At 46.0% G+C, this 25,472-nt stretch overlaps 1 protein-coding gene across 1 annotated transcript in view; it reads left to right on the top strand.

The window, feature by feature from the left end:
• C8B (complement C8 beta chain) overlaps positions 1-25,472 on the top strand; it is a 51,154-nt gene that overhangs the window by 3,600 nt on the left and 22,082 nt on the right. Inside the window, exons 2-7 of the mRNA XM_079904112.1 lie at positions 6,919-7,061; positions 13,217-13,373; positions 16,321-16,462; positions 18,688-18,829; positions 21,701-21,833; positions 24,365-24,562. Of these exons, the coding sequence (XP_079760238.1) occupies positions 6,919-7,061; positions 13,217-13,373; positions 16,321-16,462; positions 18,688-18,829; positions 21,701-21,833; positions 24,365-24,562 (915 nt within the window). The remainder of the gene's footprint in view (positions 1-6,918; positions 7,062-13,216; positions 13,374-16,320; positions 16,463-18,687; positions 18,830-21,700; positions 21,834-24,364; positions 24,563-25,472) is intronic.

Below are 25,472 nucleotides of genomic sequence, written 5' to 3'. Positions count from 1 at the left end.
TGCTGACCACCCCCATCGGGGTTGATCCCCTATTCTTGACACACCTACTCTGTTTTCCTGAACTGTCTGGCTTATGCCCAGTGTCCTATAGCTATTCCTTTCTACTTACAACCAGAGAGAAATAGGTATCTACCCTTTATGGACCATCTACAGTAGAAGAAACAGGGCACCTATGTATTCCATAGAGAAACACACATCCAAACTTATATACAGAGATATACATAGTCGAGGACACAGAATTCAACACAAAAGACAAACCAAACCATGGCATAGATAGGGGGCCTCCTCTGCAAAGCAGATGCTGCTTTTCTGCCACCACCAGAGCTGCGTCATAGACATTGGCTACTGAGATCACTGCTGTGAACCCATGACTCCTTTCCAAGGGATGCTTGCCAAGTCCATGAAGTGGGGAATGGGAATTGTAGGAAGGAGGGTGTATTAGTTTAGGTAATGGTAGCCACAACAGAAAACCCCTGAAATCTCAGCAGCTCAACACAATAGAAATTTCTTTCTTTTTTTTTTAATTTGCATTTCTTTATTTTTAATTTTTATTTTTTTAACTAAAATTGTTTTTAATTTAAAAATTTTTTATACAATTTTTAAAGGTTACTTTCCACTTACAGTTATAACAAAATATAGGCTCTATTCCCCATGTTGTACAATACATCCTTGAGCCTATCTTACAGCTCCCACTCCCTGACCCCTGTATTGCCCCTCCCCCCTCCCTCTCCCCACTGGTAACCACTAGTTTGTTCTCTATATCTGTGAGTCTGCTTCTTTTTTGTTATATTCACTACTTTGTTGTACATTTTAGATTCCACATATAAGGGATAGCGTACAGTATTTATCTTTCTCTGTCTGATTTCTTTCACTGAGCATAATGCCCTCCAAGTCTATCCTTGTTGCTGTGAATGGCAAAATGTCATTTCTTTTTTCATGGCTGAGTAGCATTCCATTGTATATAATCTCACTAGCTCAACACAATAGAAGTTTCTTTCTTACTCAGGCATAGACTAGTCAACAGGGAGTGGGGAGGATTCTGCTCCACTCAGTCGTGCAGGGATCGAGGCTGCCAGAGGTTCCACCCTCTCCAACACTGGCTTCCAGGGTCACCCTGGGTATCCGCATTTTGCAGGCTGATGAGGGAAAAGAGTGTGGAGTGGCACAAGGGAGGGTAAAATGGCACGCGTCGCTTCTCCTATTCCACGTGACTTTAGTCATAGGGCCAAGTCGAATTGTGGGTGCGCTGGGAAATGTAGTGTAACTGACTGCCTCAGAGGAAGAGGATGGGGTTCCGTGAACAGCTGTTCTCTTCTCCATGAAAAGATGGGACTCTTCATTCATTTTCCCGGCTATCTTTTTTTTCCCCCTTCTCATTTTTCTAGTTCATAATAGATCCATTTCCTTTTCTCCTGTGGGTTATTGTTTCGCCAACTAGTCCTCCAAAGATCTCGCTGCCCACTCGGTCCATGCACACTTCTTTCTGGCCCCATTTTGCACCACCCTGGTGATAACACCCCTGCCGTGGATGAGGAGTTCCAATGGGCATCACCACTTCTGGTGATGCAGTTATCACAGTGGTCTGCCAAGGGCTCTTTTAAATCAGGTTCTCCAGGACTCAAGGACGAATCAACAGCAGAAACCTTGGAGACGAGGGGCTCACAGACACTGATTAGGACTCAAACAATAAGAGGGGCATAACGCGTTCCCTCCGGGATCCAGGGAAGGTGAGCCTAGAAAACCAGGAACTCAACTTAAGAGAGACGAGCCTGGGCACATCAATCCACAGGACCAGGTAACCAAGAAAGAAACGTGAGGGGGGCTGCTCGGAACACCTGCCAAGCTCAGCCCTGGGGACTTAATATACCTTCCCTAACAGAGAACCGTAATGTCCGTCATAATAACCCCACCTCTGTGCACAGCTGCATTGTTTACAAAGCCCTTCACAACGGGCTTCTATCAACGACAGGAGACAGATACTACGTTTATGCCTTCTTCTCCTTCTGTGCCACCACTTCCCTAATTCAGGCCCTCATCATCTCTCGGCAGACTATTATAACAGCCTCCTAACCGTCTCTCTGCTCCAATTTGCCTCCCTCTAATCCATTCTCTACACTGCAGCCGAGTAATCTCTCTCACAAAGAAAGCTGCCCCCTTCCTTCCCTCCTGAAACCCATCAAGAGCTCCGCATCGCACTTAGGATAAAATCCATATCATTAACCCTGCCCATCAGGCCCCTCCTGCCTGCCTCTCTGGTTTCATTTCTTTCCACCGCTCAAGCTGAACTCCAGACTCCAGCAACACTGAGTGGCTTTGGTTCCGCACAAAGCCTGTGCGATTTCTTACCTTTGCATCTTGATTTTTCTGGCCTCTCCCTGTACTGCCACGCGCCCTCCCTTTGGTGCTTGGTTTGCTACCTCCTCCTCGACCCTTAGGGGCCAGCTCAAGCATCACTTTTGAGAAATGTTTCTCAGTGACCACATGCACACGCACACACGTGCACATCTGGCTACATCCAAACCATACTAATGCATGTCTCCAGCACTGCACTCATCACACGGTACTGACCTGCTGTATTACTATGTCTGTCCCTCTCACCAGGGTGTCAGCTCTTACAGGAAGGTCTATTACATATTCATCTTTATATCCAGGCACCTAGCATTGGACCTGGCAGCTAGTAGCTCTCAATAAATGATTATTGAAGCATTAATTCACAAGCCTACATTTGAAACTAGGGAAACCAGTGCTCAGAGGGCTTAAGGGATTTGTCCAGGATATAAACTAATAAATGAGAGAAATGAAATGCCAATCTAGGTCTGTCTGATGTCCCAAACACTTCAGACTACTCCGTACTGCCTTTAAAGAGACCACAGATAACTTTGTGAGCTGAAAAAGTTCTATCTCTTAAAGGAATTCTTCCTTCTTATTTCATTTTGTTTTTACTTCTTTTGAATCTCAGATCCTTTTGAGAATCTGAGGAAGGCTATGGACTTTTTCTCCAGAAAAATGCACATACACACCAAATTTTGTATGTAAAAGAAGAGTGTATTAGCCAGGATAAGGTAGCTGTTACTGCAGTAACATATAGACCACAAAATCTCAATGAAATAGCACAATCAAAGTTTAATTCTCACTCATAGAAAGTTCTTTATGGGTCAGCAGGGACTCTCCTCAACTAGTGTGTCAGGGCTGTAGGCTCCCTCCATCATAAGACACTGTTATCTCAACACATGCTTTCAAATCATCAGGACAGAAGAAGAGAGAAATAGAAAAGGTACACAGGCTTTTAACTGCTTCAGCATGAAAGTGGCACATGTCTGGGATAAATTGCAAGATGTCCACAAATTCCTTCCCACGTTGTATGTACACCCCTTTACAAAGTGACCCTGCTTTTCCTCCTATCAACAGGTATTATCTGTCTCTGTCTCTTGAATGTGGGCTTGGCCATTTCTCTGGCCAGTGGGACATTAAGAAACATACTGCAGTCAGAAGCTTTAAAAGCACTTGTGCATTGGAGTCTATGCTTTCTTGCTGCTCTTTGGAACCATGAGATCACCATGAAAAAACCTTAGTCTCTTTGGAGACATGCGGCTCAGTTACCCCATCACGTCGGCCAATAGCCAGCACCTACAGACCAACAGAATAAATCCTCAAGCAGGTGAGTAAGGCCATCCTGTATCAGCCAGCCCCCTGCTGAACATCTTAGCTGGCTGAGGTTGCATGAGTGAACCCAGGCAAGACCAGCAGAACTGCCCAGCTTAGCCCAGACTTACTTGATGACCCAAAGAAGTTTTGAGCTAATAAATGACTATTATTTTAAGCTACTGAATTTGGGGATTATTTGTTATGCAGCAAAAGCTAACTACTACAAAAATAGGTACCAGAGTGCTGCTATAAAAAAAAACCCCTAAAACGTGTAGCATTGATTATGGAACTGGAGGCTAGAAAATTAGTTCTCAAAGTGTCTGGAAGAACAACACTGTCAGTGGATCCATAGACCTAGAGCTATGAATTCCTACATATAATTTAAAAGCCTGAAGGCACGTGATTGTTTTCAAAAACTCTTTCCTGGCCAGAGAAGAGAGCTATGGCCAGAGAATGGTGAGGTGTGATAATTGTGCTAGACCTTCATCGGTCCTGGAAATTCCTAAGAAGAGGGTAAAGCCTTGAAATTACAAAAAGAAGAGGTTAGGAGTCAGAAAAAACTTGACTCTAGTCATAGATTGACTACTTAGCAACTGTAGAACCAACTGTGGAACCTCATCTCGGAGGCATGGAAGACGATACTTTGTTTTTATTGTCAAGATCAAACAAGATGATATATGGGGAAAACTGTTAAATTGCTAAGAACTGTCCATGAAAAATATGCGTATTATCAGCACAGCCTGAGGCTGCCATCCTCCTGGCGTGACCTCAGGTGAGCGGCACCTAATGCCACCGGGGGGCGCTATGAGGTTGGAATTCCAGGAAACCCATTGGAGCCTGGAGTCAAACCCAGGAGAGTCCATTGGGAAGGCTTTCTTGAGAAAGTGACATTAATATGGAACATAAAGAATGAGTCCTATTTAGCCACGTGGCACATATTCTGGGCAGAGAGAACAGCATGCACAGAAAATCTGGAGATGAGTGAGCACACGATTCATTCGTGTAACTGCCCTCTCTAAAATCTGTGCCTTCCTCCATGAGTCCCTTAGGTTTAGGAGGTGAAAAAAGAACCCTATCTTGTAAGGATGTGGCTTCTCTTAAATGCAGGCAGACACGAGAAAGGACGTGGATCTTCCTTGAAATGCAATTTTCTGCTTCTTTACAAATGATTAACCACCACAATCCATTGTGTCAAAGTTCAGGTCACTGCATCCTTTGGGACAGCGATGAGAAAATGCCTTGTGCTTGGGATAATAATAACTGGAATGCACACAGGATGGCCTGAGAGCAGAACTTGTGTTCTGTGTTCTGGGCACAGTTAATGCGAAGGGTCTTCTTCCTTCTGTGGCTTTCCATTCATCCCCATTTTCCAGATGAAAAAAAACAGTCTCAGAGAAATTAGGTGGCTTGTTCAAGGAAATCAAATCCAGGCTGTGTTCCTTCTACCAGCCCACCCTCAAGTTGCCCGCTGCCTCTCCCCTCCAAGGCCGCTCACCTACACCTGCCAGATCAACAGACACAAGACGGTCATCGACCACGTTCCTCCATCTCTTCGTGGGCTGCAGATGAGTTTTGTAAATGCCGGGTCAGTGCAGTCTGTACTTTAACTTGTTGCTTCTAAGGAGTCAGTGATGGGGGTACATCTGAGAGCCCAGGCCATTTGTACATGGCCTTCGAGTTTGCACCAGGCCTCTTTTACACTGCACTTCCATGCTCCCCACCAGAGGCAGGGTTGGTACCATCTCCAGGTTGGGATTCGGGGCTGACACTATGTCGGCAGTGGAACTGAAAATGTGAAGACACCCACCCCACATCTGGTCACAGGCAAGCTGGGAGTCATTTCTAGGAATTTCTAGAGTTATCGAAGTGAACATTTGCTTGAATTATGCCATTTCAAGAGACCCTTAGAGTCACATTTTTCTTTCATCCAGTTTAATGGTGAGGCTACATCGAAACGACAAGGCAATCAGCGTGCTATTCAGAGTGATGAAAAGATGAAGGGAAAGCACTTCCCCAGTCTCAAATAAAACAAGTCTGACCCACCCTACATGAGTGGTACCTGCCTTTGCCGTGCTCACCCCTAAGGAAAGTCCTCTGACTTTGAACGTGGGAGAAGTGATAGGTGAAGTGTGAAGGTGTTTGAGTTTTTTCCATGTGCTGCTGTCACCATGGCTGTCAGGGTTATCAGCAAATACTGGAGACAAATGTTAAATCTGATACCGATCATCTACTATACTTCACTTCCCAACAAGGTCAGGGCAGCCATCTATTTCTCCCTAAATACAATAAAGTCCTACAGAAGTTCTACAATGAGAACAACACGTATTTGGTTAACTAGCCTCATACAGTTATCATTTTTATAATGCCTATTTGTGAAACATTTCCACACTTAGCATCTCATCTGAACCCTCCTGACCCTAAGTGATAGGTAGGCAGAGCCCTCCCAGGTTATATACATATGAGGAAACAGAATCAAAGAGAGTCAATAAAAATGTCAGCTCAAAAAAATATATATATCCTCTCACTTATAGAGAGAGAACATAGTATGTGCCGGCACTGTTCAAAGTGCTTTAAAACTTTCAATTTATCTAATATTCACCACAATCCTGTGAGGTGGGTACTATTTTATCCCTGTTTTGTAGATGAAGAAATTTGGGCCCAGAGAGGTTCATAATTTGCCCTGGGTCCACAGCTGGTGAAAGATACAGAGAGAATTTGAACTCAGGTAGATGGGCTCTAAAGCTCTACAGCCTCTTACTGACTTGCTCAAAATCACGTAGCTGGAAAGAGGCAAACTGGAATTCGAAGCCTGGCCTGTCTGACTCCAGACCCTGTATTTACTTAGTAACAATAGCCCACGTGTCTGAGTGCCCGGCACGGGCCTGTTCTAAGCACTTTATTTGTGTGCACTTATTTGATCCTCACCACTTTCCAAGTGAGGAAACTGAGGCATAGGAGTAAAGTGACTTGCCCAAGGTCCCAAAGCTGTGGCAGAGAAAGGATTTGAACCCAGGCAGTCCGGACCTAGAGCCCAGTCCTTTTCGCCTCACTAACCGTCTGTCCTCTCAGCTGCTTACCCCAGAGTCTGTTATACATGAATAAAAACCAAATGCAGCACATTTTCCCATCATTCTCATTGGTTTCTGGAGTCACAGATAAGTCTTCTGTCCGTGCAAAGTCTAAGGCATTTCTGGTTACTGGTGGCGTTCTGTTTACTTTGCCCGACTGTTTGCTCTCTGGGGACAGAAGCTGACAGTAGCACTCCCTGGGCAGGCTCTTCATGGATCCAGGAGCCTCAGTCAGATCTCCTGTCGCATAGAGAAAATGAAGACATCCAGGGCGTGGGCTTGGAGGGCACCGGCAGAGCTGTTTTTCCTCTGTGCTGCCCTGGCATGTCTCAGTTTGCCGGGTTCCAGGTAAGTGACGGTTCCAAATGATTCCCTGATCACTAATATGACGGGGAACATAAAGCAACATCATAGTGACCCTCTCCTTGTCACATGTCTATTAAATAAGGAACATCTCCTGAAGCAGTTTGCATGCGTCTGATAAAATAATATCAACAACTCTTCAAATTGTTGTGGAACCCAGGGACCAACTTCAACAAAAGTTCTTATAGGAAACTGACATGTTTAAATGTATTTTGTCATGCTGAGAATACTTGTTCTGTATTCTGAACAAAACCTTGGCATGATTCTTTATGCAAAAGGATTGTTATGTATGGGGAAAAAAGCCAATTCATAACAATGATTTTAATATAAGAGTGACCTACCCTACCTGCTCATAAACCTAAACTCTTTGTTCTCAGGCTCCTGCATTCTCTCTCTCTCCCTCTCTCTCTCTCTCTCTCTCTCTCTCTCTCTTTCTCACACATACACGCACACATTCCAGATGTTCGCCGCAGTTAAATGCTAGCTAATTTATTTCATACTTTTTTTGGTATTTGTTAATAGGCTGCAAAACAGACTAAAAACAAATATCTGAGTTGAAAGCTCAAACTTAATCTGAGTGAAAGTTCAAACGTGGGCTCCACTGAAAGAAGCACCAGTGACGTGGCAATTGGGGGATCCTTCTGGTACAGGAGAAGCCGCTACCATCAGAGGCTAAGCTGTCAGCTGTCCTAGGCTCCTTGTGAGCCATCCGTGGGAAGAAGGACTGTTAATGCCATTCCTTTTACTCATTCCATAAAAGCTGTGTGCGCACAGTCTCCCACGGGGGGAGCACCTGGTACCCGTACGCACCCCCTGGTGTCAGCTCTGTTGAGCGTTCAGCCCCCATTGGGCACCACCCCGAGACTAGGGTGATGAGTGTTTGCTACCCATTGGGCACTCAATGAATAGTAGGTATTATGATTATCAAGAATCTCAGCTTGGCCCTGAGAAGAAAAAAGAAGCCAAGGCTTTCCTTGTGTGTACTGTGTGTCCATCAGGATCCAAGGAAATGTGTCTGGAATGGAGGGTTTAAAGGGATCATAGCAGCCCTACATATGGACCCCTATGTGAGGCCCTTGTCAGGTTCTGAGGCTACAGAAGTGAATAGGACACAAAGGGCTCATGTTCTCATGGAGGAAACCAACATGTGAGCACAGACTCTGTGTGCTGTTGCAATAAATAGCACAGGGCCAGGTGGGAAACAAGAGAGGAGCGATTGGCTTTACCAGAGATGGAGTCTGGCAAGGCTTCTGGAAGAGAGGATGCTTGAGCTGAACCTTTATATAGAAATAGGTATTTGCCAGATGGCCACGGAGGTGAAGGTGTTCCAGGCAGAGGAAGCAGCATAGACAAGGGCAGGGAGATGAGAGAGCCTGGCTTGTTCCTGAAGCCACACATCTACTTCAGTAAGCCTTGAGCACAGGTCAAAGTGGGGAGCTGCCAGAGATGGGACCAAGGAAGAGTCAGCAGGAGTCAGATCCTGGGTGGAGCTGGGGCAGGGGTTGGTGCCTGTACACCAGCCGAGGAGCTTGAACCTTATCCTCTAGGCAATGGGGAGCCATGGAAGGGTTTTAAGCAAAGGATCGATCGACACAGTCAGATTTATATATAGGAAGTTCACCCAGAGGTAGGAAGTGGAGATGTGAGTGGGTGAGTGTAGACAACAGGTTGGGAAACCTTGCTTAATCATCCAGCGATGTCATGAGATGGGGTGTTATCCTTACTCACTATGTAGAAGAGCAAACGGGTCCTCAGAGAAGAGAAGAGATTCATTCATATCTCATGAGTCTCAAACCCTCACCTGAGTCCAGGTTTAGTGCTCTGGCCTCTACCCACGATTCCATGGAGCAGTCTTGAACGTGGCATGTGTTTGAATTCCATACACGAAGTGGAGAAATAGCCTTCAGTTCTGCAACAGGAAATGCTGAGACCTCCTTTGTACTAGCTAAGAAAGGTTTCCGTTTTTAGTTACTCTTGTAATCAAGTCAAATGAAATACTCATTATGTCATCTTAAGACTTAGGTTTGCTTATTGCCACTCTGTGCCAGGCACTGAGGTATATTAAGTCTAATTCTCAAAGCTATTTGAGATAAGTGCTATTGTTTATAGTTTACAGAGAGGGAAACTGAGATTTGGAGAGAGAACTATCTCTAGGTTCCTCACTTAGTATATCAATATAACAGAATATGGATTCATATCTGTTTTTTTTCTGGTTCCAGAGCCCCTGTATCTTTCTGCCTCTTGCTAATGCATTATCTCTTCTCCACCTGCATTGTGGATCTGACTTTCTGGACTCCCAGGCCATTTCTCTATCTCTGGACCACACATTTGTTGCCTTGAGAGTTTGCTTAAAATTTCATTTCTACAATAGCAAATGGCACAGAGAAGAGAAATTGAAAATCCACCACCCAGAAGCTGCCCCTTCCAGCAAAGAGGAAGGATGCTATTTGCAAAGGATGCAGCTGCCTAACAAATTGTGTGTGACAAGAAAGTTGTTGTGTCAGGGCGTTTCTACAGAAAGCCAAAACGTATTGATGCACCCTGTCTATGTAAGCTTATGGCTCGCAATTTACTGCTGACCTAATCCTGCCGTACGTGATGGGTCCGTCTTTATTTTGATCAGAGACCCCTGTTAGAAAGAGAGTAGGAGACAGGAACCAAGTGAAATATGTCCTCCTGCTGGCAGCTGCATTCCATGCACCCCGAGGAATGGCAGGTACCTCCTTGCCAGTCCTTATGTAGAGGATACGTTCCAAGGACTTGTAGAAGGGTGTTTGCTGTAGCGTTGTTTGCAATTGCAAAACATGAAAAAAATATACAAACATCCTTCAGAAAGAATAAGTTGAATGCAGTGTATGTCTTATGATGGAACATGTAGATAAAAGAAAGAAACAAGACCTCTTTATGAATCAACATGGATAGGCCAGAAATACAATGTTGATTGACAAAAGCAAGTTATAGAATACTATGTCCAGTATGAGTGCAGCTCACAAAAGCAACGCTGTGTGTTGTGTCTGTATGTATGTAAACATTTAAAAAACTGGAAGGATGTACAGCAAATTCATGACAGTAGTATCCTCTGAAGAAGAGAGGAAAGTGAACTGGAGCTGGTGTAAACCACAGACGTCAAATTTATAAGGTTATTTTTTATGTAAAAAAAAAAAGACTTGAAGGAAGTGTACCAAAATGTTAACAATTGCCAATCCTGTTTTGTGACTACCTGGGTATTTATTATTTTGTTTTCTGTACTTCTCTGGGCATGTTTAATTTTTCAACATTAAAAATACACAGAGGATTTTGAATGACAGAAGTCAAGGCAGTTGGTCAGAACGTCCATCTGGTTCATCTCTGTAAATTCACAGCGTGAAGGCACATGTTATAATAACCATACACAGAGGTCCTGACTGCCCCTGTCCTCTGTTGGGTCCATGCTAGTCCCAGGAATTAAAGATGCAATTTAATGCTAGCCTTGCTTTCCGATTTGCATTTTATAGTACTAATAAACCACACACATTTATCCAATGTAATTTACAAACATGCTGTTTATTCAGCTGATCACGTCATTGTATTGCCACCTCCATAATGAAAAGAGATCTGGTGGTTGTTACCACTTTTTACCAAGTTCCTTCTGTAAGTGATCATCTTGCCCATTAACAGGCTTTCACATCTCAGAGGGGAGAATAATTGTGACTCTTAATGGCAAGCGTGCACATTATTTATCTACTCAGTCTCCCCTGTGGCCTGAATTGGGTGGAAAGTTGCTAAAAACACAATGTAACTATTTCTTAGGGGCAACAGAAAGAGGATACCCTGCAGAGCTGTCAAATTCGTACTTAGGAGAAGACAAATCACAGACCATATTGTTTTGTCAAACCTGGCAGATTAGTAGATAAGAGCACGTTCTGAAGCCCCCAGCCGCTGGGCAGCATCCTGCCTCGAGTAACCATTTTAAAGACTCTACACCTGTGGTTCCCGCTAGTCTTTGACCTTTCATTAAAGATCCAGCTTTACTAGGCAATTGATTTTTGCTGATCTCTGGGGTGGTCGTGGAGATACATTTCACTGTAGTTAATATCATCCTCTTTTTTAGGACTGTTGCCAAGTGAGAATGTATGTTAATGACCTTGTCTGGAGTGATATGTTAAAATTTCGAGACAGTGGAAACTATGTGATGCTCTGTAATGAATGAATCTTGGACACAGGGATGCAAGAGACCTTGCATGGAGATGCAGGGGACTGGCAGAGTGGATGCTGGCCTGCTTCCCCTACGGGCAGCATAGAGAAATGGACCTAACAGAGACTAGAGTTGAGCAGACCTCAGCTCAGACCCCAGCATGACCACATACCAGCTGCATGGCTCTCGGCCATTTCCCTCATCTCTCTGGAAGGTCGCTGCCTTCTAGCATTGCTGTCAGGATTAGATGAGATGGCATGGGTGAAACATCTCAGGCAGGATCTGACACGTCCTGGGCGCTCAGCAAATCTTAATTCTCTTTCTCTTCTCTTGTCCCTTTTTACCTTGAAAAGAAACGCAAATTACAAAGAATCTTGCAGTGTTATACATTCTTTCAGATGGAAGCAAAAGAGAAACCATACTATACCCATCGTATTACACATGGGGAAACCAGAGGCCTAGGCAGATTAAATAACAGGCCCGTTCATTCCCTCTTTTATTCGATGTCCCAAGACTGCCAGGAACTCAACAAAAAGTGTTGCCTTATCTTCTAGACAGATTTCAGATCTCGTATTGCTTGACGGCTCTGCAGATGTGACACCATCTGCCTCTCCCATCCCCCCGCCCCACTGGCCTCACCCCATCCCCTACCCACCCCTATGTACTGTCCTCGCCCTGGCCTGGCAGAAACCAGTCTCTCCTTGTCTGCTGGTTGTGCTTGTTTCCCACGGTCTTGTCCTTGGCCGGCGTCTCTCAAGAACAGTCTTATCCTCTCCCAAAGCTTTTCACGATCAGATCTGTATCCCTAGTACAAACCCCTCTCCTGAGTTCCAAAACTATGTAGGGACTATTTATCAAATGACTCTACGTAGGTGTTCCACAGACACCTGGAACTCCGCTTGTCCCAACTCCATCATCCTCGACAGATTCCTTTGCTCCCGAGTTCCCCACTCACCCATCCACTCAAACTAGAAACCAGCATCAACCTAAACCTGTTCCTCTCTCTAACCCACACCCCCATCCTATTACCCATCACTCTATCCATTCCCCCGAGAATCTCTAGTAAGTCTGTCTTCCCCATTCTGTCTCCCCTGGATGCTGCAATGGTGCAGCCTCACATCACTCATTGGTACCACTGCTCGAGCCTCCTACCTGCATTTCCTGCCTCAGGGCTCTTCCCACCTCCACCCAGCCTCCATTCTGCAGCCACAGTGATGTCCTAAAGCTCAGCTCTGACCGTGGAGCCTGCATGCTTAAAAACCTTGCCTACCGGATAAAGTCCGGAAGAGCTAAGGCGTGAGGCATGTTTCTCTTCTCCTATCCTAAGCGAAACTGTGAGTTCCAGAAGGAACAACCTGTGTCTTATAATTCTCTGTATCCTCTTTAGCATGGTATCCTGAACATGGTTTGTTCTCAGACCAAATTTCGTAGACTCTTAATGTGAGAGGGCAACTTAAAGACCACCTCGTCCAAACTTCTCATTTTCCAGGGTATAAAACAGAGGCCCCAAGATGGGGAGGGTATTGCTTGAGGTCATACATCTAGCTGTGGTTGTAATCCCTGCATATCTAAAGCACTTTAGAGTTGATAAAGTGCTTTCACATATACTTTCTTATTTAATCCTACAAATAGCCTAATGAGCTAGGTATGATTCTCTCATTATATCATATAGGTGAGAAAAGGGCCGCTCACAGAGGTTGAAAAACCAGACCAAGATCATCCAGCTCCTGATGGACTGTCTGCTGATCAGAGTTCAGCACTCTTCTGACCCTAGCTAGCCGTAATGTCAGGCAGTAACTGGGGGTTCCAAAACACTTGTTGAGTGAATTAACCTCTACTTGACTGATAAAGGAATAGCCTTGCACAAATGAGCAAATATATATTTATTGAATGGACAGACAGGTGGTTGGAGGTATATTTAATTCCCTTCTGATACTTGACTCTCTTCTCTATGATGACCTTTTAGGGGTGAAAGGCCACCCTCTCTTGAGTCAAATGCAGTCAACGAGAGCCTCGCCAGGACTAGACAGACGCGGAGTGTGGATGTCACCTCAATGCTTATTGATTGCGAACTGTCCAGCTGGTCCTCCTGGACCACGTGTGATCCTTGTCAGAAGAAAAGGGTAGGTACCCAGGCCTTGGGAGACCTCTGAACTTCCAGGAGCCCTAATCCTCAGCAAGATCGTCTGAGGCATTACTGACAGCGCCTGCATCATAGTGGGACCTGGGTAAATGTTGGCTGATTTAATTAATGGATTTTATTCCTCTGAGTTTCCAAGGAGCAGTCAGATCCTTTCTTTGATCTTTCAGATTTTTTCCAAGCATATCTGTCCTTGCTCCCATTAGCAGCTTCTTAATTAGACTTCCTACCTCCAACCTTGCTCTTTCAATCCATCTTTCATGGTGCAGCCAGGGGAGCTATTGAAAATGAAAGTCTGGCCAGTCTGTCCCCAGCTTGGACGTCCAAAGTCTCTGCATGGCCCTTAGGATCAAGTCCAGACTCATGGTGTTCAAGGCCCCCCATGCCTTAGTCCGGGCCTACGTCTCCATAGAACAGCCCCCATGCCAGCACACAGAACACGTGTATTTTCCTGCACATTTCACACTCTGTCTGTTCCCTTATTCACGCCGCTTTCTTAGGCTGGAGTGACCTTCCCCCCTCCTTCACCAGCTAACACCTACTCATGATTTGAAACTGCTTAGCGGCCGCCTCTTTTGAGAAGCTTTCCCTGACTTCTCAGCCCCCCTTGCCCTTAGATAGATACCCTTTTATGAACTACAATAGCTCCTTATTCCTCCTGTATCCTAACACTTATCATTTACTTTTCTGTTATCATTGGTCTTTCCATTAAATGATGAGCGCTTAAAAACGTATTCAATACTGTATCTTCAGTGTATAGGCCAATGTCTGGCATGTAAGAGGTGCTCCATAAACATGTGTTGTTTGATCTCATCATATTTCTTGACATCTCTATAAGGAAGGGAGGATAATTGTTACACTTTCTGTTAGGCAGATAGATAGAGACCCAGAGCAGGTAAGTGATTTCTTGCGTTCACCCAGTAGCAAAAACAGACCTTGAACTCAGGCAACTGGCCTCCTTGTCTAGCATTCTACCAGTCAAAACACACAGTCTCTGCAGTATTTGTTCTTCGATCTTCGTCGTCACAGGAGGGCGGACCCAGGAGCCAGCTCTAAGAACAGGATGTGTCAGAGAAAAGGGAACGGTTCTCATTTCCCCGGCTCCTTGGGAAACTGAGCCAGCCATGGGCTAGGACTCTAAAGAGGCTGTGGAAGTAGGCCCAGGACAATTGCACGCTTAACTGGATCAATATGGAGAGCCCTGCAGGCTTATTCAGTTCCCAAAGTAGGCATTATTGCTGATGTGATCAACATTGATCCAGTTATCTGGATAATTGCTTCATCTGCACCGTAAACCAGGAAGACCCAGCATGAGCCGTCCATCCATCCACGCACTCAGCCAGACAGAGCTCTGCACTCAGACTTTGCCACACGTGGTCCCTCAGTGTACATCACTGCTGTCTGCCGGGTCAGTGGCTGGGAGTTCATCAAAACCTTTCGACTGGAATTGGGAGATGTCTTTCCTCCGTCATCTCCACACTCCTCAAACCCATTTTGTCTCTGGTGCCTGGGGCTAGTCTTCTGGCATCTTCTTTGCAGACCTTATCCCTGTCCTGCTAGCCTCTGCCTTCCAGGAAGAAAGACTCTGGGAAAGCAAAGGACCATGGGTGGATGCTTGTCTGTGTTTCTTTTCTAGATTTCCAGATACCATGCACGTGATAAGTGTGGCTGCTTAACATGTCAGTCTGTAAAGGGGCTGCTGTCCTGCTTTGCCCCCTTTGTTGGTACCAAAATCTTGACTACCATTTGGATGCCACCCAAATCTGATCATTTCCTTCCTCTGCAGTGGTTTCTCATTTCCCCATAATGAAGTACTAAATCCAGCCTTCCTGAGGCCTGGGAGGCCCTGCCTCACCTGCTCCTGGCTACGTCTCCCTCCATCTCTTGCCTCTCTCCCTCCTTCACTCTTCACTCCAGCTGTGATGGATTTCTTCTTGTTTCCTGGAACAAGGTGCATACTGTCTAGTCTCTCAGCTTTGGCACAGCAGTTCCCTCCACGCAGATCGCCCTTCTCTCTCCTCCTCAGCCAGCTCTCCGTGTTTGCCTGACGTGTCTACTCACCCTCTGGGGCTTAGCTTAGGTGTCGCTTCACTGTCTCCTAAGGCTGCACTGCGGATCCCCCTCTGCGTTTACAGAGCGCTCAGTACTGCCCCTCTCGTGGCACCCGTCGCACTGTGTTGTCACTGCCTGGTGTTGACCATCATCACCACCACCACCATCTGCAGCCTCCTCGAGGGCAGCCCAGAGGGCACGATTATGATCAAAACCAAACAAGCATAAGTAGCACCTCACATTGGGTGGCTCAATCAAAAGTTTGGAAATCCAATCCATATTTCTGGAATAAACAATCTAGAGATAGAGAAACATTGACCGCTAAAAATTATTAATAATTAAAAAGAAAAATGAGCACAAGCAATTGAGTGCCTCCTGTGTACCAGACAACATGAGGTTTCATATATATCTCACACATATAATTGAAACTCCATAACTGTATATTTAGGTAATTCATTATCCCCATTTTATAGATGAGTAAATTGAGATCACAGTGCTTAAGTAGCTTACCTGATATCACATAACTAAAAAGTATCAGAGTCAGTGGCTCCAAAGTGCATGCTTTTGTGTTATAAGCTACTTAGTAAATGAGAATACTTGAATCAACCCATTGGATTAATCAAGCTGAAGGACTGAACTGGCTGCATCAAGGCACTTATACCTTTGAGTCCAAAGCCCACGCTTTCCCCACATTTAGCAAATCTTTACTGATCACTGTGGATGCAGAAACTGAAGATAAGGTCCCTGCCCTCAGAGGGCTCCCAGTCTATTTGAAATAGACAACCAGCCAATGGCAACATAGATCCCTAAGTGTACCCCTTAGCTCCCCAGGTCTCCAAGGCTCTGCCCTTGGTTCACCTTGCTCCTCTCTGCTACAGTACAGACATGCCTACTTGCTCCAGCCCTCTCAGTTCCATGGGGAACCGTGCACCTTCTCTGACAAGGAAGTTGAAGACTGTGTTTCCAACAGGCCATGCAGAAGTCAAGTGCGCTGTGAAGGCTTTGTGTGTGCGCAGACAGGTATAAAGGGACGCAGGAGCGGGAGGGGAAAGCTATCAAGTGAGCCAATGGCACATGATGGTGGGAGGACTGGCCGTTGCCTGGTGCTCAAGATCACGGTCCTGTGTCAGGTCAGGAGGCCTCCTTGACCTCTTTTTACGCGTATTATTTCATAAAAACAACCCTACCCTGTAGGTGTTAATATTACCCCCATTTTACAAATTGAGAAATTGAGACTTGGAGAAGTTACTCACGCAAGATCATATAGCAGGTAAGTGGAGGAGGTACAATTAGGAATCGGGGAATTCAAATTACATTCACTGACATTATGGATGCCAAAATTATGTGTGCTAGAGTAAGAGCTCCCGAGTTAAATCTTACTTTGACTTTGTAATTTAGAGAAATCACTTAACCTCCTCACTTGTTGGTTCTCTAAACAGAAAACCAGAAGTGATGTTAATACCTTACAAGTTTGCCATAAACATCAAGTGACACAATGGATGTGAAAGCCCTTTGCAGACCCTGAGTTCTGCTGGCTTTCTCAGAGGTTTGAGGCTAAATGCAATGTAGCAAAGCCACCTGCAACAGCCCTCTTCCTACGCACCTTTGCTCGTGTGACGAGGACCCACGTGGGTAGGGTGGGTAGCATCATTCATCTCTGAAAGCTCTTTGGTGAGATGGTCCCTGCACTTCTGTATCACCAAGTACAGCATAACCCTTAACCCGTGAGATAGTCATAAAACATTTTCGATTAAAGGAAGCAAGGGAAAGAAAGAAAAGACAGATGAACGGGCAGACAGAGGGAAGGAAGGGAGGAAGGCGCGCACAAATGAGTAATCATCAGTGGAAGAGCTAAGTAAACACTTGTCTTTTCAATTCATTCCTCTGGCTCATTCAGGCAAACGTATGCCTCTCTGTTTCTCCAAGGCTCCAGCAAAAATCAGAGTGTTTTGACCCAAATTATCTAGATGGGAGTTGCAACTCTCTACCTTCTCTGTAACCATGTGGACTGTGCTTAGGGATCTTCTCAGAAAGAATTAGAGCAATTTCTAGGGCTTATTGCAAAGGCGAAACTCCATCCAATAAATCTGAAAGACATTTACAGGGTGTCCATGGACTAATTATGACCGGTGTTCCATGATTCTGACCAAAGCCACAATGGTTATTTGGGCAGGCTTTAGTTTAAATGCCTTGTAAGGAACATATGAAAACCAGATTGTTACTCTTCTGCCTTTAATACCCCAAAACATTGGTTAAAAATGACCAGACACATCTGAGGAAAAAAGGTTACCTGTCTTATGGGCTTTATCCCACAAGAATATACAAATAAGAAAGGAAGTCAAGTCAATGGGGAAAAGAGTTTCAAGGAAGCAAATAATTTTAAACATACAGTCCAAATAATTTTATCATCTAAAAGTAGTCCGGCGCTTCCCTGGTGGCGCAGTGGTTGAGAGTCCGCCTGCCGATGCAGGGGACACGTGTTCGTGCCCCGGTCCGGGAGGATCCCACATGCCGCGGAGCGGCTGGGCCCGTGAGCCATGGCCGCTGAGCCTGCGCGTCCGGAGCCTGTGCTCCGCAACGGGAGAGGCCACAACAGTGAGAGGCCCTCGCACCGCAAAAAAAAATAAAAGTAGTCCGAATGGCTCTGGTGTTGAAGGCAGTGTGGTTTAGTGGGGAGAGTTTGTGATAAGAAAGCTATAGGTTCCAATCCTCCTGCCAGTACTTACCAGCAATGTGCATTTGGGCCATCAAAACACTAATAATAGTAATAACAACACTTATCCAGCACTTACCATGAGCCAGTACTGTTTCATTCATTTAAATCCCCAGCAACCCTAGGGGGTAGGTACGATGGAGTCCCTATTTTACAGATGAGTACATTGAGGCGGGGGGGTGGGGTCAGGTAACATTTGGAAGGTCCCACGACTAGTACTATTATAGGGCCCACCGAACCCACCACCTCTCACCAGTGCCAAGCAGAGGAGTCCAGCCTTCCTTCCTGTCTGGCCACTCGACCCCTGCCTAGTGGATCTGCCCTCAAGTACTTTCAGAAATATAACACTGGCTTCTTTGGGGGGTTAAACTGTGGATTCCATTACCCACCCACCCCGATACATGAGGACTAATGCAAATAGAGCATTAAAGGCACAGCAAAGTGTCCGGCCCACAGTGGGTCTCAAACCATGTGAGTCCCCCCCCCATCTTACTGGCCTCGGACCGTGAGTAACCCCCTTTCTGCATTCCAGGGAGGTGTGTAAACCGCAGACTTCTTTGTAACGGGGACAACGACTGTGGAGACCAGTCAGATGAGGGGAACTGTAGAAGGATTTATAAAAAATGTCAGCAGGAAATGGACCAATACTGGGCCATTGGCAGCCTGGCCAGTGGGTAAGTTACCGCCTTCTGTTGTAGAGCTGGAAGGGCACACAGTTAAATGTGATTCTGGAGAAGAACCAGGGATGGACCTGTAAACAGAGTGGCTCCGTTTTCCTTTCTGAGAAAGGCAGGGGTGTACGCGGATGTTTGCGGCTGCTCCCTGAGGACAGACCCAGGGCCTCCGGGAGCACATCCCACAGAGAGATGGACCTACGCAGCTGCAGGGAGGGAGCATTGAGGGCAGAGCTGTGTGTTGGGGCCGCGGAGGCTCCACGCGAGGGCTGGGGGAAGGGTTATTTGACACCTGCTCTGTGACTGTGTTAGGTACTTTCTAAGCATTACCTTTCTTTTTTTTTTTTTTTACATCTTTATTGGAGTATAATTGCTTTACAATGGTGTGTTAGTTTCTGCTTTATAACAAAGTAGAGGTGGGACAGGAATAAAGACACAGACCTACTAGAGAATGGACTTGAGGATACAGGGAGTGGGAAGGGTGAGCTGTGACAAAGCGAGAGAGTGGCATGGACATATATACACTACCAAAGGTAAAATAGATAGCTAGTGGGAAGGATTACCTTTGAATCCCCTTGACAGCTGCGAGGGAGGTTTATCTGTTTCTCATCGGGCTGGCCCAGAGGAGAAGGTGCTAAGTAATTAGCCAGTGAAGGAGCGCATTTCCAGCGCGGCTCTGCAGCCACTCTGTGTGCAGCCAATCTGGGGGCCTCTGAGTTGGTTAAATCCTCTGGGGAGGTGAGGGGTCAGAAGGGACCAGACTGCCCTGGTGCCCACCCTCCTCTCCTGCTGAGCACTGCAGCCTCTCAGCCTCCAGGGGAAGAGGAGGGCCTCCCTTCAGACGCCTCACAAATCAGCGTGTGTGACGCAGTGTGGGGAGCAGAGTGGCCCTGGATGGGGTTCTCCCTCTTCCTAAATGAACGTCAGACCTCCATCCTGAAAGGTTGTCATTAGAGATACAGACGACTCAGGTGGGGAAAACCTCCTCTCAGGACCTCCTTAGAAACTAGTGATTATAAGTCCCATCTCCTCAATAAGGAAACTGAGGCCTGGAAAGTTAAGAGAGTTCTCAGGAGTCACACGGCAAAGAGGGTGACAGAGTGGACATTGAGAGCCAGTAGCAGAGGCTGACTGGACCCTGCAGGAGGGGCAGAAATACGGCTCACAGGCCACAGGACCCTGGCTGAGGCACTTGTCTGTGCGGCGCCTTAGTTTTGCCATTTGTAGACGGAAGTTAGTAATACCCTTCTTTCCAATCTGTGAGGGATGCATGAGCTAATGCCGTGGTGATAAACTAATACACAAGAGGCAGCAGGCATGCGTGTGGTGGGAAGAAAGCAGACTCTGCTCTTGACTTAAGACACTCAGACTTTGAGTCCTGGCCCTGCCAGCTGCTGGGCAGTTCGGTTGCCCTCTCTGTGCCTCACTTTCCTCATCTGTTAAATGGGTAATAATAATAATTATTATGGATTCAGTGAGCCAGTATGTGTAATTGATTATTACAGTATTAAAAAAAATAAATGGGGCTTCTCTGGTGGCGCGGTGGTTGGGAGTCTGCCTGCCGATGCAGGGGGCGTGGGTTCGTGCCCTGGTCCGGGAGGATCCCACATGCCGCGGATCAGCTGGGCCCGTGAGCCATGGCCACTGAGCCTGCGCGTCCAGAGCCTGTGCTCCGCAACGGGAGAGGCCAAAACAGTGAGAGGCCCGCGTACCACACACAACAAAAAGAATATACATTATTATGCTACAAGAAACTCTGTCACAGGAGAGCCTAAGACAATTCTGGTAGAGCAGAACAGGCCAACAGGCAGAAGCTAAAAGGAGACAGAGCTCCTTTGAACAAAAAAATGGCTGTCGGTAGTAGTCAAAGCAGACTTCCAAGAATGGTCTAGCATGGTCGGCAAGAACAAGCCTCCAGGAATGGAGGCTTCTTAGGAGGCGGTGAGAAAGAATGTCGAATTAGAGACAGTATTTTCATTCTTTCTAAATGGACATAATGGCATCCAGGGCTTCAGGGACATTGAGTAAGGTGATGCCCTGAGCCATCTGTGACTGTGTCTGTTTCCAGTTAGACCCTCAGTAAATGGGAATTAATTTAGTGTCTTGTGATGGGGGTCATAGAGAAATTAAGAAGAAAACCACCATCCCCAGGGAGCACAGAATCTAGGGGAGACAACAGACACATAAATAATAACAAGCCTTTATCACAGACCAAGTAGTGTTCTAAGCACTTAACAAATATGGACACGTGTAATCCTCACAACCACTCCAAGAGATAAGATTTTCTTTGTTCCCATTTTACGAATGAGGAGACTGAGGTACAGAGAGGTTAACTGGTGTACCCAAGGTTACAGAACTCGTAAATGGCAGAGCAGGAATTTGACCCCAGGCATCTGGCTGCAGAGTCCATGTTCTCGCCTCCCATGCTAGACCATTCTTAGAAGGCACCTGCAGTGGGTGCAGAACAATAAATGCATGAATGGGGCAAGCACGGGGTCTAATGAGGACCTCTAATGCACGCAGCTTGGTACAAGTGTCAGTGAAGGCTGCCCACGACAGACAACGACGGAACCCATTCTTGAGAGATAAGTGAGAGATAAAACAGTGAATGGCTGGAAGGGCATTTAGGCGCAGGGAACAGCCCTTACACAGGAGAGGAGCAAAGCAGACTGGAGGAAGAACACCCCCAAGTAGTAAGGGACTGGCTTTGTGACTGTGGCTGGGAGTGTCCAGAGATGAAGCCGGAAAGCTGGTTTCATCCAGATATTGAGGGCCTTGAGTGCCGTACCAAGGAATTTGGCTGTCCTTTAGTAGGTCTACCAGTTGGGATTACACCCTCATCTCTTACCCTTCTCCGCCCCTTCCCTGCAGGATAAATTTGTTCACAAACAACTTGGAGGGCCCAGTTCTCGATCACAGGTATTACGCCGGTGCCTGCTCCCCCCATTACATACTCAACACGAGGTTTCGGAAGCCATACAACGTGGAAAACTTCATCCCACAGGTGTGTGCCGGCCAGGAAGCCACCACAGGGCCATGGCAGGGACACTGGCAGAGCAGCCAGTAGCATGGATCCAGACCCGGCCTACAGCCTGCCTGCTGGGCGAGCGCCGACGCATCGCTTTTTCTCTCTGAGCTTCAATTCTTCATACGTAAAATGGGTGGTCCCTTCCTCTGGACACAGTGGTGAGGCTGACATGCCATGTATAGTAAAGGCAGTACAGAGATGTAGTAGCCGTAATCATACTAACGGTAATAACAAAAGCTCCCGTGAAGAGACGGGCATAGCTTAGGATTTGGAGTCTCACAGATGCCTTTGCAACTTACCATCTGTATCATCTTAAAGGCTCTGCGCCTCCGTTTTCCTGTCTTTAAAATGGGAGTTATAAAGCTTCTACCTGCACGCAGAGGATTAGTGAGGTGATTAGTGAGTGTAAGTGCTTAGCACACACAATACCTGGTTTAATTGGTGAGTCTCAGGAAGCGCTAACTCTTCTTTTTTGGGGGGGATGATAAAAAGGCTATTTTTGTTTTTTATTTATAGCCATAGATAGAGAAAACTGGTAGCTTCAGTTTCATATTTGTACCAAAAGCAAATACAGACACTGTAAGGTCCATACTTTATTTTGCCTTTGGAAAATTTCACAGACTTTCACATATAAACATTGGTATGACAGCTGGGACACCCTACCTAGACTTCCAGAGTTTATATAGACATTACAGACAGAGAATTATATCAGTGATGGAAAAGCAAACGGTCAGTGGGGTAGGAAGTGACACAAGCGACTTAACCTTGTGACTGGAATCATGAGTCAGTGGTTTGAATAAATGTAGTCAATTGAGTGGCAAAGAGATAGATGTTTCAGATGCCAGGTGATACTAGAATCATCGTGACAGACATGCAAGAATCCTAGCATCCAGAGACAGCCAGATGACGGGAAGTGTTAACTCTTATTATCAAGTCCTTGCCTATTAGAACCAGGCTTTATTCTAAGCATTTTTTTAAGTTATAAAATGCTCTACCAAGATAAGCCTGTGTTATTAACAAGCAGACTTAAAAGCAAACTCACAGGAAGTGGGGTTTAGAATAGACTGTGTTACAGTGTGACACACACACCTGAGACTGAGGCAGAGACTTGGGTGCCAGGCCTGGCTCTGTCACAGGTCCCAGTTGTTCTTTAGGCTAAGTTCCTGCTCTTCTCTGTACCTCAGTTTCCTCCTCTGTAAAAGGAGGGGCTGGACTGGATGACGTGGATGGTAGTTTTCACGTCTAAAATTGTGCAGTCCTGAGGTTAGACTGCTACCCTTCCTCCCTCTCCTTTCCTGTTCCCCTCCCCACACATAGTTATTGGCTGAAAAAGACAAAATGAGCCTTGGGACAAACACACCCTCCCCCGTGGTGTCCAGCTCCATCCCTGTGGCCTCTGCTTTCAAGGGAGGATCTCAGAGTAGCCGTTTATCCTCCTGGTAAAGACAGCTCCTGGCCCAGGCAGGAAATAGAGCTTCCTCTCTCCATAGCTGTGTTTTGAGCCCTGTGCCAGGCGCTATACAGTGTTTCACCCACATAAACTCAACCCTCAGAACAAGCCCAATGAAGGACCCGTTATCATATCCATTTTACACATGAAGAAACCGGGGCACAGAGAGGTTAAGGCCAATGTCCAGGGTTACCCAACGAGAAAATGGTGCCTCCCACCTTGGGTGCCTTACTCCCCGCCACGCTCGGAATCACACCTGCTTTTCTTCCTCGGAAGCTGAGGTGTTATGGCAACTACAAGTATCCAGAAGCCGGTGGGGTGTGGGCGGAGACGCTTTGGGGCTGGTCACTCGGAGGCCACCGAGGCAGCGCCCTTAGTTCCCTGTGCACAGCACCACGAGCACAGATTTTCGAGCAAACAGCTCCTCTAAGTTCTCAAAGGCGCTTGGTTGCCCTGTCCCTGCATCGCCCCTGCACTGCCTTTCTTCACTGAGCTCCTCTTACGGCCTCCGCATTGGCTTGTCTCTCTGACCCCAAATTCATCCCTTCCAACCCAACCGCGCTTCCATCCCGTCACGAGCTTCCTGATGCTCAGCTGCTTCCTCGGTTGGCTCGTTCTTGTATTGAGCTCACATTTTGACAGGTCATTGAGAGCCTCAGCGTCTGGATGCCAGCACACCCTCTCATAGCACCTTTGTCTTCCCCTCACTCTTGTATCTTCTGATACAACTGCACTAGCATCCCTACAGTTTCTGGACCACACCCTGCCCTTGCCCACCTCCACGTCTCTGCCTACAGCCCAGAGTGTTCTCCTACGTTTCTGTCAGTTGACGTCCAACTCAAGCACCCACCTCTGAGTATCAGCTTGGACACATCTGTTTCTCCTACTGGATCAAGAGCCCTGGGGGTGGAGATGTGGGCGCCTCTGAGTATTTTGTGTCCGGAGCACTTAGTCTAGTACCTGGAACATAGTAAGAGTACAGTGGGTATCTGTTGACTTGAATTGAACTGATGTAAGTCAAATGACATAAGGAACGTTTTCTTTTTTCTTCCTTCAGACCCAAGGCAAATATGAATTTGCACTGACAGAATATGAATCATACTCAGATTTTGAACATAATGTCACAAGGACAACAATTAGCAAGTCTAGTTTCAGCTTTGGTTTTAAAATACTTGGGATATTTGAACTTGGCATTAGCAGTGCAAGTGATAACGGCAAACGTTTTATTAGCAGGACCAAACGATTCTCTCATACGGTAAGTACCCTTCGGGTGCTCTTCCATTTCTATGTATTCATTTGAATTTTCATGCCCACAGATGTGTCTGTATTGCTACTAGTAATGGCAGCCAATTATATTTGCTATCTTAAAAAGCTTTTCACAAAAAATACCTTGGCCTTACATTAACTTACTTTTCAGAAAGGCCAGACAGGGGTGGCCTTCTATAATTATTTACTTTCATTTTTTTTTTTTTTTTTAGTATGGCATTGTTTTGTTTTTGTCTTTTTTTACTATTTTAATTTTATTGGAGTATAGTTGATTTACAATGTTATTTTCTCAGTTTTAATTTTTTTATTGAAGTATAATTGATTCACAGTGTGTTCATTTCTGCTGTACAGCAAAGTGATTCATGTATACATATAAAGACATTCTTTTTTTAATATTCTTTTCCATTATGGTTTATCATAGGTTATTGAATATAGTTCTCTGTGTACTCTCGTTTTCTAATGAGCTTTTCCCTTGGTTTTCATTAAGCTGAAGAACATAGCTTTGCAAGACTAAATCATCTCTGGAGACTTTTCGACTCCCAGCAATTTGACTTCTGTTCCAAATATTCAGATGAAGTTCCTCTCCCGATTGTCACCCAAGACCTCTTCTGGGGTCACCTCCAACTTCTTGGGGGTGTTGTTGTGGTCACATGCCTGTTTCTCCTGCTTGCTTTCTGGTCCGTATCAGTTACTTTCCTTCCTGGGTTCTAATAGCCCCACCTGTTCTCTATTTTCATTTGTGGCCCTCTTCCCTTCTTACTCTACAGCTGCTGCAGGTGACTCTTCTGTTCACCCCCCTCCTCTCCCAGGGCAAACATGAGCCTTCACCACCGCTTCTCCCCTTTCTGTGAAGCTCAGACCCGCACCACCCACTCCTCTGGTTATCACTACTTAGATGC

This window comes from Stenella coeruleoalba (assembly GCF_951394435.1).
Source record: "Stenella coeruleoalba genome assembly, chromosome: 1".
Classification (NCBI taxonomy): domain Eukaryota; kingdom Metazoa; phylum Chordata; class Mammalia; order Artiodactyla; family Delphinidae; genus Stenella; species Stenella coeruleoalba.
Note: the sequence above shows the minus strand (reverse complement) of the source record. Positions and strands in the feature narration are given on the sequence as shown.